At 40.6% G+C, this 17,449-nt stretch overlaps 1 protein-coding gene across 4 annotated transcripts in view; it reads right to left on the bottom strand.

The window, feature by feature from the left end:
* LOC149197491 (uncharacterized) overlaps positions 1–17,449 on the bottom strand; it is a 400,746-nt gene that overhangs the window by 321,293 nt on the left and 62,004 nt on the right. For 2 of the 4 annotated variants that reach the window (XM_089405856.1, XM_089405858.1), the window contains exon 6: positions 280–318. The exons of the other annotated variants lie outside the window; for them this stretch is intronic. In XM_089405856.1, the coding sequence (XP_089261982.1) occupies positions 280–318 (39 nt within the window). The remainder of the gene's footprint in view (positions 1–279; positions 319–17,449) is intronic. 4 annotated transcript variants of the gene reach the window in all.

Raw genomic sequence — 17,449 nt, 5'->3', positions numbered from 1 at the left:
AAAATAAAAGAAATAATTAGGAAAAATAAACTTGTGGCCTTCTAGAAAAAGCATCCAGCAGAAATGGTAGCAAAAAATTTGTTGCTGCTGGCAAGCAAATCAGACATACTATTCATTATCCCCATATAAATGCTTCTAGCTGAAAATTTTGACAGTGAAACATAAAGGCAAAATAACAGAAGTTCACATTTCTTCTCAAAATGACTACAGCAAAAATAACTGCGATTATGTTGCCCCTTGACTAACCTCACTTAGGATAAGATGGATTAGAAAAATTACCGCTATGTGTGATGGACACAATTCCAACATATCAAGCATCTGTCGAAGATAATCAAGTTAAGACGAACCATTAGAACATCCAATCAACATGCAAGCTATAGACAAATTTAATATTTTTTTCACATACAATGTAATTAAACTCTCCAAAATAAATGCACACATGGAAGCAACATTACTGTCAAATAGTTAAGAATCCAGCTACTGCTTGTTTCAACAAACTACAACAGAGTTTTGCTCTGTATCAATCCAGCAAACATTTTAAATCATTTTATCAAGTAAAAAGCTTTAAGGTAGCCCACAGGGCTTTAGATTGACAGTGAATGGGTGAATTGTTAAGGAACTCCTTGCTATAGGTCACCAGTTCAAATCCCCCCATGGGTGTTAGCCAACCAAAAAAAAACTTTTAGGTAAATTTCTTGATTGTTATTCTGTAAACAAAAACTGAAAATACATTATATTAAATATAACATGAGATGACATGCTTCTTCCTCTGGAGTCTGTTATTAAATAATCTTCTCTCATATGTATGCTAGCACTAACCTGATAACACTTAGTTAATCCAAGACCATGCATTCAATTATAAGGAAATGTTGGCATTGACCAGTTTAAAATGTTGATCAATGTTAAAGCATAACAAAAGCAGTTACTTAAACAATATGCTCAACAACCCTCGGGCCTCTATTTCCTTATCTTAGATAAGAAATTATTCTAGATGGATCCCTCTCCCTAAAACAGATCTAAAATTTTGTATCCCTGCACCTAGCAGCTTAGTTATGGAAGAACATTCAGATTGCTTCTTAATAGGCGTGACAATGTGTTTCCAACCTAAGTTCCTATTACCACAAGATCTAGCACCCTAGTGCTAGGCTGCACTAGATCCCTGGCAACAATGGGATCCACCACCACTGTCACCCCAGTAGCGAATCCCCTGCTGTTTAGTGGACAGGATGTTATCCCCACAAGGGAGGCTTCCCCGGCAGGTTTCTGGAGATTTAAGTAACCTTAGGATTCTCGGGCTAAATACCCTCCAAGGACCCTGCTATATAGACAACCCAGAATAATCTTCAATAATGTATGGCTCTGGGTGAAATGAAGCAGGGGGGAGGGGGGATCAAAGAAACGGTAGCTCAAGATAGGCCTTGGAGATGCTCAAACAGATTCCTAAAAACATGCTACTTTGAATTTAATGATTTACAAAAAAGTATAAAGTGATGGAAAATGAAGGATCAATGCCTTGGCTTATCAATGAATTTTTGGGCATATGGAGTCAAACAAGGAATGAGTCAATGGCTGAAGACCTTGGATGGAGAGGGAAAGAGGGAAGGACTTCTCAATCTAACCCTAGTGACTTTCCAAAGTAGGAGACTTAAGGTCAAGGAATGCAATCTAGTTTCCTTGATGGATACTTGATGACAAATTTTGCATATGAAGGAATCATAGTTCATAAAAAGATATAGCATTTATTAAGAAGGCTAAATAAAACCCCAATCCAACAATTATAGCAAAATGGAAGATAATACTCACAATAAATAACACTATTCATCCAAACATCACTTCACCAATCCAAAGAAAGTTCATCCATCCAAAACATATCTTCCCCGACATAATTCACTTCACTTGAAATATTGAAAGTTAAAATTTACAAGGATATCCCCAGTTATATACATGTCAATGAGGCTATTCCATTATTGTATCCTTCTTTACTTAATTTTATCCTAGATTTAGCTTTGGCATTTTCTAGGAGTTGTGTTTGCAACTTTGCACTCCCACATTATACTCATACTAGTTGTATCCTTTTGTCCTGATATCTGCTAGGTTGTGTTAGAAAATCAGAAAGGCAGAAAGATTTCTTTTAACTTGATAATTACTTGTGATTACTTAGTGATCTTTATTAGTTTCTTCTTTTATCTTCTTGTCATCAAGCAACTATCAAAAAAAATATGAATATCAACACAACAGGGACACAAGATATAGGCTCTCAGTCAGAGCTAAAAACCCTCTTCTAGGGAAAACCAAAAATTCTCCTCTTCGTTAGAACCAAATCAAATGAGATAACCAAGACCTTTGACCAGACCAAAAGACCTTCCTCACTCCACCAAGTCAGCCTCCCAAGATGAATAGACAAACTTCAATAGTCAACCTTAGTCAAACTGCTTCAATCCTGCAACAACTTAGATTTTCGGTCCTCCAGCTTCAGAATTTCAGCCCTACTGCAAACCTGCAACTTCGGCCCTCCTACAACAGTCCAAAAACTCACACGTGTGGCAAAAAAGAGAGAATTTTGGCTTCCTTTTGCTTGACAAATGTCTCCTTCTTCTTCGCTAGGGTTTTCTCCTTCTTTAGGTATTTTGCTCTTCTTTCTTCCTCCTGCAACTGCAGATCGAACTTGCTTGATTGGATGTCCAAATGAGGTCGAGTAGCTGCTTATTTCCAAATTACAAGAACTAAGATTCATGACATAAACCCTAGAAGCCTTCAATGGAAGCTTTTGACCTAGAAACAAAATAAACAAAGCAAGAAAACCATGCTTATAAATAATTTTCTCTTTATAATAAACTTTCATTTTCTTTTGACAAATATATATTACATCATGACTTAAATACAATTATGAAGATACTAGTTACATTTCTCAATAGGTTGTACCAAGCAGAATCTAAAGACCCCATGGCTCGATGTACAAGGCACTAATCAAAATTTTCAGAAATCCAAAAGTGAACAGGACATTTGTTGACCCCTTCTCTCTCCTCCATTGTAGCACGACCCTTATAAGACCTACGGGTCTTGATAGGTCTTATAGTGAGACGGGCCACTCGCATAGAACCTGCAGTTCTTACCCATACTCATGAATACTCGCATTAAACCCGTCTACCCACATTGAACCTGCATTTAACCCTCATAAGAGTCGCATAAGACCGGTGAAGACCCTCAAAATTCATTTTTTCTTTTCTTTTTTTTTATTTTTTTTCTGTATTTTGCCGAGTCTTACACGAATCTTATAGAGGTCGCCGAGTCAATAGCTATGTGAGTCATATATGGGTCCATCCTAATGCCTAGAGTGGATGTATATTACCATACTAGGAAATATATAAAGTGTTGCGGTATTTGATTAGGATTTTTTTAATTATTATAAATTCTTGCAAGACGGGATTTTTAATTATTTTCTATATAAAATTGTAAATAAGTGAGCCTAGAAGATTTTGGGGGAGTATAAGTACTTGAAAATCATGCTCTCCATCCCATAATTCTCCTAAGATACACTTTGGGTGTCAAAAAATCAATAAAACCCCCTCAAAATCCACATCTCCTAAGTTAGTAGCATTAAGTGGTAAGGAAATTAAAAATTCAATAAATGTTGGACACATTTATTATTTTTCCCAAGTCAAAAGGATAGGGAAAAATATGTGGCCTTTAAACTCAAGTTAAAGTCAAGTTGGAAGGCTGATTAGGCAGCCAAATCATCACATTGAAGTGGGGCCTCAAGAGGGTCGTGTTCGCAGCCAGTTAAGAGGTCAAATCAGCTGATTTGGCAGGCCGAAATCCTCTTGATCCTCACAAATTTGATTGGCAGTTTAAAGATCAGTTAACTCAGCTTTTGTTGGAGCTTGTCTCCACTTGAGAACTCCACTTGCTTCACTTCAGTTGACAGGCAGATAAGACAAGTTACATATGCTATGCTGGCAGCTTCCTTGGTTAATACGCAGACCCAGTTTAAGCATCAGTTGGAGGGCAGATTGGTTGACATATCAGCCCAGATTTCATTGAGTTGTGATCCCCCTCTACTCCAGTGTTTTCACATGTGGAAGCTCTCAAACTCACTCAGCCAACAGGATAATCTACGCTGCCAGCCACTAAATCAGTCTACTCCTATGCCATTCTTCTTAGGTGCCACCTACAGCACTCCAACAATAGTTATGTTGCCACTTGGAGAGGTCGATGCATTGGTATTCTCACCTCTTTGCATTAGGATTCACACTACTGTTACCACTTGTTATATTGGATCTTCATTGTGATTTGCTCCCAAATTTGTATAAAGAGACCCATTGGGCTCTCTCATTCTCATGGTTTGAAGCATAGTGCTGGGAAAATGTTGCTCATTTGTACTCTAATATTTTGATCAATAATATAAAGGCTTTGGAGGTCTATTCTCTTGGGTTGTGGATTCATGCTTAGCTTTGGCAGGTAACCTTGTATTGTTTCCAATGGTTCATATGTCTTTGTGTTCATGATTTATTCGTTTGCTTGCAAGTTATTTGTTTTGGTAGCCTAGCCCACAAGGGCACTGTTGCCTAGGGGAGAGGAATCCAATTATTTGGATATCCTCTTTGACATTTGCTCATATCCTAGGCTTGGCTTAGGCTTATGTGTTCTTGGTTGAACAATAAGCCAATCCTTGCCATCATATGAGCAAAGTCTCAAGGGCTCATTAATCATTTGTTTTGCATGTGTTGAGGTTTAAGCGTTACAGGTTGCCTTGCATACTTGAAGAAGGAAAAGTTTTCGGCTAAACCATCCATCTCCAAGAAGGCTAAGAAGCCTCAATCCAAAGTGGACAAAGGCCATCCAAGTTTTCCAAAAGGATCAACCAAAAGAGGGCTTCGAGCCCCTCGAGATTTGTTTCTCTCAATCCTATAAATCTCAAATCATTTCTTGGTTACTTTTTTGGGTTTATCATTGAATATCAAAGCATTAGGCTTAACATTGGACCCCTGTCCTAACAGTGGTCAGCCTTGCTCTAAGAGGAACAAGCTTGCTTGTTCCCTTTAAGCAATAATTTGAAATAGCTTTTAATCTACCTACGTTTGTTGGCTAATTTTTGGGTTTTGTGCAGTGTTGCAAAAATCACAATATTATCGCGATAACAATAAAAAATCCTGATTTTTTGAAAATGCCGACATTATCGCCCGATTACTACGAAAAAAAATTCTCAAAAAATCGCGAAATTATCGCACTAACTTCAAATTATCGCGATTAATTCATAATAATTGCGATTTGATCTGATATTATCGTGGGGGTGGCGGACAGCGGATTTCATAAGGCAAAAAATGATTTTTTTTTCATTTTGAACAGACAGCGACAGCGGCGTGGATTAGGAACTGAGGAGGAGAAAAACCATGGTGGATTGGGAGCTGAGGAGGAGAAAAACCCTGGTGGATTGAGAGCTGAGGAGGAGAAAAACCTTGGAATGCGTCTACTAGAGGAGAGGAGGAGGGAGCTTGGAGATTTTAGCATCCCAAGCAAGAGAACTTCGTCTTTGGATCAAATTTCTTCGGCAAACCGTGGTTTCCAGGTATGGGCACCAAATTTGGCCATTTTGTTTTGGTTTTTTTCTTGTTTTTGGTTTGGTTTCTATAACCCATTGTTTATCAAAGATTTTTGAGTGGATTTGATGGTGTTTTTTTTCATTTTTGTTGCATAGAGTAGAGAGAGTTCATTTTCGATTGCGTTGAGGTTTTTTTGTTTGTTAAATTGTCAAAAATTCAATGTATTGTGTCATGTATGTAATTTTTTTTAATTTTTGTAGCTTGCAATTCTTATTATGCCATAGGTTCAACTTCAAAGTTCAAACTTCATCTTACATTAAAATTCAAGAGTTCAACCAAGTTATAAACATGCCAAGGAATTTGGACCATCTGTGGGAATTTGGTGAACCTAATGGAGGGTTTGATAGAATGAACTTGACTTGCAAGTTGTGTGGGCATCATATGTCAGAGGGGGGTTTATAGATTGAAGTATCACCTTGCACAAATTCCTGGATTTGATGTAGGGCCTTGCACAAATACAAATGCGGAAATCATCCAAAGAGCCATGAGATCATTGGAAGAATTAGAGCACGAGAGAGTGGCCAAAGCAGAAATGAAGAAGCAACTAGCAAGGAGGGTGTTAGGCTCAGGTGAACATGGAAGTGGCACTGGTTCTACTTCAGCATCAATATCTACAACCAACCCGGTAGCTGCCTCATCATTTTTTGTTCCTAGAACCACGTCTGGTTCACAACCATCTATCACTTCAATGCTTAAAAAAATTGAGAAAGAACAAGTTGACAAGTTGTTGGGCAAATTTCTCCTTTGGAGTGATATTCCTTTCAGCGTTGCAAGGAATAATCCATTTTTCCAGCTTGCTGTTGATGCTATTGCAACTGTTGGCCCAGGGTACAAAATCCCTTCTTATGATGACTTTAGAGGTCGGATTCTTCAAGATGAAAAGGTTGACTGCACCAAAAGATTGGAGGAGTTTAGGGCATCATGGGCACAAACAGGATGCACTGTGATGTCAGATGGTTGGACCGACCAAAAGGGGAGAACCCTTATAAACTTCTTGGTTAGTTGTCCCAAGGGGACAATGTTTATGAAATCTGTTGATGCATCTTCACATATCAAAGATGCAAAAACTTTATGTGATTTGGTGTTTATTTTGGAGGTGGGTGCAGAACATGTTGTCCAAGTCATAACGGACAATGCTGCAAATTATGTTGCTACTGGCAGGATGCTTATGGAGAGGCATCCTACTTTATTTTGGACACCTTGTGCTGCACATTGTATTGATTTGATGTTGGAGGACATAGGAAAAATTTCCTTTGTCAAAGATATTGTTGACTCATCAAAAAGCATTACAAAATTTATATATAATCATACATCTGTGCTTAACTTGATGAGAAAATTCACCAACAACAAGGAGTTGGTGCGCCCCGCCATTACACGGTTTGCCACCAGTTTCATATCTCTTCAATCCCTCTTGAATTCTATGTGGGATGTGAAGAGAATGTTTCTTTCAGAGGAGTGGCGTGCTTTGACAATGAGCCGCAAACCAGAGGGAGAGGCCATATGCAGATTAGTTTCATACCAAGAAGACTTCTGAGCGACAGTGCAGGAGGTGTGCACCATTACTGAACCTTTCGTAAAAGTTCTTCAATTAGTTGATGGTGAGAAGCTCGCAATGGGCTATTTGTATGAGGCCATGGACAAGGCCAAAGAATCCATTCAGACCTACTATGATGATAAGGGAGATGAAGGGTTTCAAAAACAACTCCTCCTATGGGAAGTGATTGATGAACGATGGAACAACACACTCCATCGTCCCATTCATGCTGCAGGGATCTACCTGGACCCCGCATTTTCTTACCCATGTGGATTCGTATTTGATGCTAAGATCATGGATGAATTCTTAACCTGTGTTCAGAGGATGGTGCGATCTCCAGCAGAACATGCAGAAATCTACAAAGAAATGGAGATATACAGATGGCAGGTGGCACATTTGGCTTTGAGATGGCTATGACTGATAGGACGACTAAAATGCGAGGTATTTTTTAGTTTGCTTCAAATTTCATTGTCTCTTCAAGTTCATAACTTCATACTTTGCTTCAACTTTCAAGTTTCATTTTTTTCTTATGTTTATTTAAAACTTTATTTGTAATTTTGTTGTAGATGCATGGTGGAGAATCTATGGTGCTAGGGTACCCCATTTGCAAAAGTTTTTCATTCGAATCCTCAGCCAAACATGTAGCTCCTCATGATGCGAGCGCAACTGGAGTGTATTTGAAAAAATACACAACAAGAAGCGCAACAAATTAAACTTAAAACTTAAAATATTGCAAATTTCCAAAAATTTTTTGAATTCATTAAACAATATTTTTTTATAATTATTATTTTATGATCTTTGTACAGGTTGGAGTCCCAGTGACTTAATGACATGGTCTACGTCTACTACAATATTCGATTGTGGGTGAGGCAACTTGATCCCTGATATGGAGGCCATCTCATTGGATGGGATTGACACCACTGTTGCATGGAGGGTTGAGGCTGAGAGGCCTCTCATAGTCTGCCAATAATTGGTTAGAGCAAGAGATAGTGGAAGGCATAAGGGGGAGGAGGAGGAGGAGCAACAAGAGAGGAGGTGACACCACCTACCCGAGCTACCCCTGCCACCAGTGGAGGACGTGGTCTACCTCCTCTAGCTCATACTTCTTTAGGTTCTAGAGCACAGCAAAGTCCACTACCAACTCCACCGGCATCTACATCTAGAGGGAAAGGGAAAGCTATTGCATTTTCTCGCAAGAGGGACAGAGGAAATCAATAGTATTAAACTTTAGTTATTTGGTTCATTTCATTGTATATGACATTATGACTCATGATATGAGATACATTATTATAATTTTTGTTGATATTTTGAGGCTGATTGGGACTCAGGAGTAAGGACTTACTATTCAGGGCATGATTCACTGTTATGTGTGATGTAGAACTAGAAATGATATTACACATCTTATATATTAGTTCTTTTATCATATTTATGTGTCAATGTATTTATTTTATGTTGTAGATGCTTTAAATATTGAAAAAAAATGAATATTTTTGTATTTTACGATTTTTTCCCAATTTTTACGATTTTTCCCGATTTTTTCCCCTCGCCGATTTAATCTCGATAACGATTTTCACAACATTGGGCAAAGTAAAAGGCTGCCCACTGATTTTTTTAGGGCTGATATTTTCAGAATGGTGGGCAGACTTTAAACCCCTCCAAAGGCAGACCTCAAAGTCCCTAGAACCAAATTTTCAGCCATCCTTTGGGGCAGCAACTAACAGACCTCGGGACTGTCTTCTAGGCAGAGATTCACGGTCTCAAAAGCAGAATTTTGGGTCACTGCTTGGGCAGATCAACACTGCCTTTTGAGCTGAAATTTGCAGACCATCTTTTGGACAAACTTCGGTGTATCATAAGGCAGAATTTCATCGGTGCATTTACCAAGAAAGGACAGCATTTGTCATGTCCCCATTTTTATTTTCCTCTATAGTACAGCCAGGGTGGATTTCTAGGGTGCGGGATGGCCAGGTCATGGGAGCATGATTATGTCATTAGTGTCCCGGGGGAGATTTGAGGAGTTTTACATGGTTCGACAATGTTCGCTTGGCATTTTCCACCATCAAGGAGCAATTCAGTACATTTGCTTTTGGTTCCATTGCATTATGGTGATTCTTGTTATTATCAAGCATAACTTAATTAGGTGGCATTCCAGAAGGAATATCTGATGGAACCCCTTGGTGTAATAGCTCGTTGGAACCGGAGCGAGGAGATCTACAGGATGGGATGCTAAGGAGTCGCTTTCAGTGGCCAGAGAGAGTATGGTGGGTGATTTACCATTTTCCCGAATTAAAAGTGACTTTAATTAGTCACTTAATTAATTAAAATTAAAAAAGAAAATGCTTAATTAAAGAAAAGGCCAAAAAGGGAAAAGGAATAAAAATAATAAAATAAGATGTTTCTAGAAGGTCAGAGAGAGTTCCATCCAATCTTTAAAAGGAGGAGGAGAAGACCATTTGGGAAATCTTGGATTTGTGCATGTTGTCTTCATGAAAGTTGGGGAACCTAGTTTCCAGCTACTATAGCCCAGGACAAAAAACCCTCGGGTATGCTATTGAGTGTCGAACAAAACCCAACACTCCTTGAGGAGACTTCATCTAGGAGTTTCATAGAGCTTCGGTGATATTGGAGTGAGGACCACTCAGATCCTTAGCTTGGGCATCATCTTCAGTTATTTTTGTGGAGGCCAAGTTCAGCGTGCAGAAAACTATTTTGTGGCCATCTTATCTCAGCTAACTCTAGCTATTGTACTGGCATATTATATCTTTATTAATAAAGTTGAGTTTGCAGTATTTCTTATGAGTTTGCAGCATTTTTGGGTTCCATAATGTAAATCTGTTTTTGTTGCCGTAATCTCATGGTGCATGTTCTACTACTGTTTGGAGAAATTTAGGGTTAAATCTTGGTTAAGCAATTTTCTGGCAAATTTTTTATTTTGGAACATTATAGTGGTAACAAAGCTAGTTTTCCTGCCAGCATGAGGGCTTGTTGCAGATCAACTTTGGAGAAGTTCAAGGGGTTCAGGATTATTTGCAGAAATTCTTCTATTTGTCGGAGCCGTAATTTCATTGCAGAAAATTTTGCCAGAGAAATTTGTCTTGGGTGTTAACTATTCTACAAAATCCTTGTTGCAAAGTGCTAGCCAAATTTTCTTTGGTTTTGTTGTCACTTAATAATCATTCGACAACCTGTTATAATGGTCAAATATTATTTGGAACCATATGTTTTTTAAGGACGCTAAGAGGCCAAATTTCTTTCATTTATTGTTTGGCCAAATTATAAAGGGCCATGAGCAAATTATAGAAGGGGCCGATTCATTTTTCAATGTCTAGCCCAACCAAACTGTTGCAGTCAAAAAGCTAAATTTAATAAATAAATTGAATGATAATTAACTTGGTTGATTCACTGAATGTCGCTAAAGGTGTGAGCAAACTTCCTGCCTGGGACAAGTTTTTGGGTAGCATGCATTCATTTGCAAAAGGAACCAAATTCTTGTTGGTTTCAATTAAAATTATTTGTTAAGGAATCAGTATTACACTTGCAGATTCGAAGAAGAAATTCTAGTGCACTTGGGCGTACTCATCAGTGTTGGTACAGGCCGAGAGCAAAATTTGATAATGAAGCGGCCCGACATTAATAAATCCATACATTCATAGAAGCTGAATTTTAACTCCAGCACTGTAAAATTGCAGGGACTGAATATCATCAATTTTCTTTTTGAAGGGAAGAGTTTATTGTGTGGATAGAGCCAAGACTCCTCTTTCTATTGTTGGACAGAGACTCTACTACCAGGACAGATTTCTTAATGAGAAGAGAGAGGGAGCTTCCTTAAATTTATGGCTGGTTGAACCAGAGATTTCTGGGTCGATTTCTGCATAACAAGGATCAGATTCGTTGCTGCATGGAGACCAAACATAGCACCTGAGCATGTATATCGTATTCTCTGAATCATGTGCTCGCTAAAGGTCGTAGTCTTCTTGCTACAAGAAACTGGGTTATTGCCATCTGCATTGAGGAGGTATTGGGGCCATGCGTCAAAGAGAGCTCACTCAGAAAAGCACCATTCTTCCACTAGATTTTATGGGTCGAAGTGATTTCAGATGGAGGGTCGAGTTTCTTTGTACCAGTGACCGAGTTCCACTGTAGGGGAAGAGGATGCAGTCACTACGTTTTCTATGGGTCGATTTTCAGTAAAGAAAGTGGTTGTGTTCCCTGCTTATAGTGGTCAATTTAGTTCTCATTACTAGTCAAACCAACAACCTCTCAGTCATGTGCAAGGAAATGTGATGACAGTGCAGCTTGTGGTGAGGTCCTGTAGCTACTCGAAGGGAGGTCATATTGCTAGTTAGCAGGCCGTATGGACGGATAGGTATAGCGAAATTAATGTCTAAAGATGTATTCTTTGTTGTGGAGCTGAAATCCTTCATCAACCCAACCAATACATGCAAACTTGTGACTGGAATAATTACCAAATTCATCCATTTCAATTATTTCCTATGTAATTGCATAATGAATTAATTTTCCAGAATGCTATAAGTGAACTGTTATCTGTGGTTGCACCATGTTTTGAATGAGATATGTCATTTCGTCATGCACTGGAATTCTGTGTTATTTTCTATGTACATGCTCATTTCAACCAAAAGGAACTAAACCTACATCTACACTGTACAGCAGTCTGCAAATCATCCTCAAGAGTAAATTAGTCAGTGGATAGCCCCCTAAAGTTTAAACTAAGAAAACCTCAGTGAAATTCGAGAAAATCCTAGAAGGAAATTTTCCAGACCCCAGTAAGCTTAGTGTAGTGTTTTGTTGAGTCAAAGTACTTTTGTATACTTCTGGAGAAGTTGACAGTCAGAATAAGTGTGTGGCTGAGTTGGGTCAAGTTTGTTTGGTGTCAAAAATGATAGTCGTCAGTATTGGATGGAGCCCATATGATAAGATAATTTTATTAATGTCCAACAAATGACCATAAGAGGTCAACGGGACTGTCGGTTACAATGATTACATCATGCCAAGCCGGTGGACCAAACGGTCCCCTTTAACATTTCTTTTAAAAAGCAGAATATACATCTATAATCTAAGTAAATGTAAATGTAGAAGCTAGAAGCTCTTGGCCTCGAAACAAAGCACTGCGATGAAGCAGAGAAGGAGAAGAAGAAGAAGGAGAAGAAAAGGCAGGGGTCTCCTGTCCAGATCCTACTAACATCCGAGGTCGAGAGAAGAAAACTGAGAGAAGCATGTCAAAGTCTGCTGTCCTATGGGCATATTGGGTTGTCGCCTGGAGGTTCTAGGGCGCCTCCTAGTGGTGGATCCAATCCTGAAGCGTTAGTGCAGTCTGGTGGGTCGGCCCCCCTGGGACCGCACTGATCTGGTCTCAATGTCTGTGGGCCGGTCAATGGTTCTTTTGGTGCCCCGCGCTGATGGTAGCACCCTAAAGAAGTCCGTGATCTTCTGCGTGGTGTCTGATCTGGTGGGGGGCTGAAGAAAACGGGCCCGAAATCTGAAGGCCTCCTGGAGATAAAGTGCAAGGCATCTCAGATCAACATATCTGAGGACGCTAGTCAAAATCTGAGAAGACCTGAAGAGACAATGGAAACGACCTCGAATCTCGTAGTAAGCAGGGCATCCAAAGATGAAGTGTGTCTCTGTCTCTATCTCCTATAAGTGACAAAGCTGGCAAATCCTATCTGCCCTATCGATGTGGTGATCTGTGTCCACCCGGACTCTGTGAGATCCAACTCTGAACTGCCCGAGGGGGATTCTAAGGGCATGCATCCAATGCTGGAACGTGTACTAGGGTCTGATGATGAGCCCATCCCTGATTTCCAGGCAATGCTCCGCGTAGAAGGCCATTTTTGGACGCAACCCATTGGGAGGATTGGTCCATGTAATCTGAATGTATCGTCTGTAAATATCCTCCTTAATGATTTTATTTAGCTCTTGTTGATTGGGGAGGAGGTGGCCTGGAGCATTCAGAGAGTACTGAAAAGGAGGGAGATGGTCAATCTGGATTCCTGAAGCCTCCAGAAGCTTTGTCACACTGGTGTACCAACATTTGGATTGGCCTGTCTGCATACGGGCGATGTTCTCCGAGGAGCAATATGCTAAATATGGGTATCTGTCACTACCCTTACTTGTGTTTGCCAGGCCTCAGAGCCTGTGCAAGAGCGACACTAACATGAATATCACCTCTAGGCGGAAAGGTTGAGCCCGAACTCTGCTAGAATGATGTGCTGAGGAACTGTCTGCTTACACCTAATGAAATGGCGCAAAAGGAGGGTCTGGACCCGCTCCGCTGAGGCCCAATCTGACTCTAGGAGAGAGGGACCCCAAATCTCTGAGCCGTAAAGCACTGTGGGGCGAATCAAAGTGCCCATGATGCTCATTTTGGACGAGATGTCCTGGAAATGGTGCCGGAAACACTGCCTCTCCAGAAGGGCTAGGGAGCCATACCCTTTATTGATCTGAGGCTGAAGGGTTGGCCGCAGGCTGAAGCGAGGCCCTGAAACTGAACTCCCAAATATGTATAGGTGCTGATAATCTCGATCTCTTCTCCTTTAAATAGGAAGTGGAAGTCCGAGGTTTTCTTGACTCCATTGAAGACAATCACTTTGGTTTTACCCAAGTTCACAGTTAGATGCCTCTGGTCACAAAAAGCTGCGAGAGCATCCAGCTGTCTTTGAAGGCCTTCTTGGGAGGAGGCAATAAGGGCAATATCGTCTGCAAAGAGGAGGATGGAAATCAGGACCTGGTGAAGAAGACACCCATCTGTATCCTGGATATGTTCCCGGAGGAAGGACTCAAGCTCATCGATATAGATCCCGAATAAAGTAGGAGAAAGGGGGCATCCTTGCTTGACTCCAATGGTGCTTCGGATGCAATCCGACATTCCTCCAGCTGTGTGGAGACGGCCAAGGACGGCCTCATAGAGGCGCATGATAGCTGTCAGGAGAGTCGAGGAAATGCCAATCTCTCTTAGCCTCTGGAAAAGATCTTCCCTCGGGACTGAGTCAAAGGCCTTCCGGAAGTCTACAAAGCAGCAGTACACTTTAGAGGATCGATGCCTAGCCTCCTCGATCACCACACGAAGAGTAAGGATGTGGTCGATCGTCTGGTGGTCTGGGCAGAATCCTGCTTGGCCCTTGGCCCTGAGTTGTCTCTGCTCAAGGAAATGGGAGAGTGTCCTGTGGAGTGTTGTAGCATATAGCTTGGAGAATGTGTGCCCAACCATGATTGTCCTGTAGTTGTTGGGGTCGGCAGTAGGCCCTGAGTTGCAGAACGGGTAGATAATGTGGTGTGACCAACCATCCAGAAATCTATTCCGAACCACCTGGTTGAAAAGGTCCACCAGATATCCTACTAGGGGAAGAAGTCCATGCTTGAAGAATTCTGCCTGGAAGACTTCTTCGTCTGCTGCCCTGCTGTTATTCATAGAATGTTGTATATATTGTCATAAGAGATTTACAGGAAGAATGGGTATTGAAAAGACCCTAGAAAACCTCAAAAATTCCCTTAATGACTTGGAGAGAAGATGGGAGCAACAACAGTTTAAGACATTACTTGGTTCTTCTTTGGACCAAGAAATAAAGCAAAACAGCAGACCTTTTTCCAGAAAGGTCCATAATATGCTAATGCAAAAGCAGCAGAGGGACTTACAGAAGGAAAAAGAAGTGGGAAATTGGCTTTATGCACTTGGGTTGGACTTAAAGACTGGAAGATCAGAAGATGACCTTCTCACATTAGAAAAGCTGGAATCCTATCTTTCCAAGGTGGATCAATCTGATTGGAATTTAAATTGGGCTCTGGAGCCAACTATGCTTGCATTGGTACAAGCCAGATTCTTGGAGCATCTAGGTGAAAGAGTCAAGCTTATAATCACCTATTGTTTCAGCGATATTCTGAGGATAGTAGCACCCTTTCCTCCCTATAATGATGACATCATGAAGAGGGTCTTTCAATTGATTGTAGAATGTTATTCAGGACTGCATGACACCCAGAGCTCAAACTTTGATAGAAGGCTCATGATCCTAGACACCATGGCCAAAATCAAATTCTACGTAGTCATTCTTGATCTAGAGCAGGATGATCTGATCCTTAAAATGTGATTCTTCTTCACCAACATCTGAGAGAATCACTTTGAGGAGGTAAAAACCAACATGCAAGATATCTTATCTTCATTACTAGTTGAAGGTGATGCCATTTGTAAGCAGTTGTGAACAAAATTGTTAGCCATTTGGAGGAAGACACGAGTTGTCTCACTAGTTGCCTATGAGCTAAGGGGTGGTTGAGCAAAACATGAGATTCTTCAAAAAGCAACTAACCTAGGAGGAGTTGACGACGATGCAGGATACAATTATCCAAACATGTAGCAAGAATGAGAGGAAACTTGGGGGCCTAACCACTCATGCTTAAGTAACACAAACGAGATGACAGAGGTAGATCAAGAAGAGATTCCTTCTGACTTTCCAGATGAGGATTCTCCATCTATAGTTGAGTCCATGGGTTTTTACGAGGATACCTATGAGGAGTTTGAGCAGATAGGTGATGGTGTTGACAGCAACCCAGATGTGCAACCACGTTTGACAGAGGTGTATGATGAGCAGTCGATAGACCCCATGGGAGACATTCAAGGAGATGAGTCACTCGTGATGATTCAACATGAGCAGTATATGGTGGGGCATGAGTCAGATGAGGAGGATGATATGCACAGTGTGTGTGATGGGCCATTTTTGGAGAGTCAGCTAGTGGCTCATGTTGAGCCCATGATGGAGGAGGATGAGCAGCTGTCCTTTGGGCCAGCCATTGGCAAGGAATAGACAAATGCACAGACAACCAGCAAGGTTGTAGTACTTGCAGACACTTATTGTCAGGAGCTGTTGGAGCTTGACAGGATAGTTTTGCAGGAGTTTGGTAGACTAGAGGACAATGGAGTTTCCGGTCAGATAACAGAGGATCTTTTGGAGATGATGGTGCATTCATCTTTTGGCCTACCCATTGATGAGGTGCAATTAGATGCAGTGGCAGCTAGTAGAGTTGTAGCATTTCCAGGCAGCAGCCCTCTCTAGGAGTACATAGACAAGGCTTGCAACACAGGTTATCCACTTTGGTCTATTATAGAGAGAGAGGCAGGGTTTCTTGGACAAATCTTGTTGATTGACCAGACAGAGCAGCATGAGTTGAGCATAGACCAGCACAATGTTTTAAAACTCCAACTCCGACACCGACTCGGCCGAGGATCGGCTCTGACTCCGACTCCGACTCGATATCGACTCGGCCGGCTCGATTTCAATGACTCGATCGTTGTAAAAAATACATTAAATATTTTCTTTTTATAAAAAACATAATTTTAAATATTTTCATTCATGTTTCCAAACACACAGCATTAGAATATAGATAGAAGACAACATATGATCAAAGCAGGCTCATGTATATATCCATTATATCAAAATGGCACCCAGTGCACTGTCCAATACATACATGATGATGATATAGAGATCAAAACAAAAACACATAACCAAGGAGGCTAGAAATGGCCTCTACAACAAAAGTAAATTGTGACCAGTACTATTGGCTAATGGCGTCACTAGCTACTGCTAGAGGAGCCAAGATCATCTGGATCAGAGTCAAACAGGGGGCCCCATGGCTCCTCCTCATCATCATCTCCAACTGCAACTGTAGAAGTGGTAGCACTAGCAGGTTGTGCAGCAGCTACAAGCTGAGATAGACGAGATATGCGCTTTTGTCGTGGCTCCACAGAAGAAGTGCTGCAACTAGAGGACTTGGGGCTAGCCCTGAGGCTGGTACAAATGGATCAGGATCTGCATTCAACTGAACATTATGTTCGAGTGTTGCCTCCACCTGTAAATCCAAATCAAGATCCTCATCAAAATCAAACTCTGTTGGATGACTCTCCACTACCCAATCTGATGTTGGATCAATGTCTTCCAACACAATGGGATCTGAATCAGGTCTTTTGTTCAACAATTGGTTGCGTCTGAGCCAGAGGTTGTATTGGACATAGACTAGATCATTTAACCGTTTTTGATCCAAACAGTTTCTCTTCTTTGTGTGAATCCTCTCAAAGACAGACCAATTGCACTCACACCCAGTAGCACTGCAAGTTTGACTCAAAATACGAATTGCAAACCTCTGCAATTTAGGACAATGGCTACCAAAAGCCTCCCACCATTGTGCTGCAAAAAACATAGGAGTGTAATGAGTTAGCTCAACAAAATTACAAATTATATCCAACTTTCAAATTATAAACGATTTAACGAAATAAGTATTAAGAATTTGAAAATTGAAATCTTTGTTTACC

The sequence above is a fragment of the Pinus tabuliformis genome, chromosome 2_2, assembly GCF_031772625.1.
Source record: "Pinus tabuliformis cultivar Carrire ecotype Pingquan chromosome 2_2, CPIR1, whole genome shotgun sequence".
In the NCBI taxonomy this organism is placed as follows: Eukaryota; Viridiplantae; Streptophyta; class Pinopsida; order Pinales; family Pinaceae; genus Pinus; species Pinus tabuliformis.
Note: the sequence above shows the minus strand (reverse complement) of the source record. Positions and strands in the feature narration are given on the sequence as shown.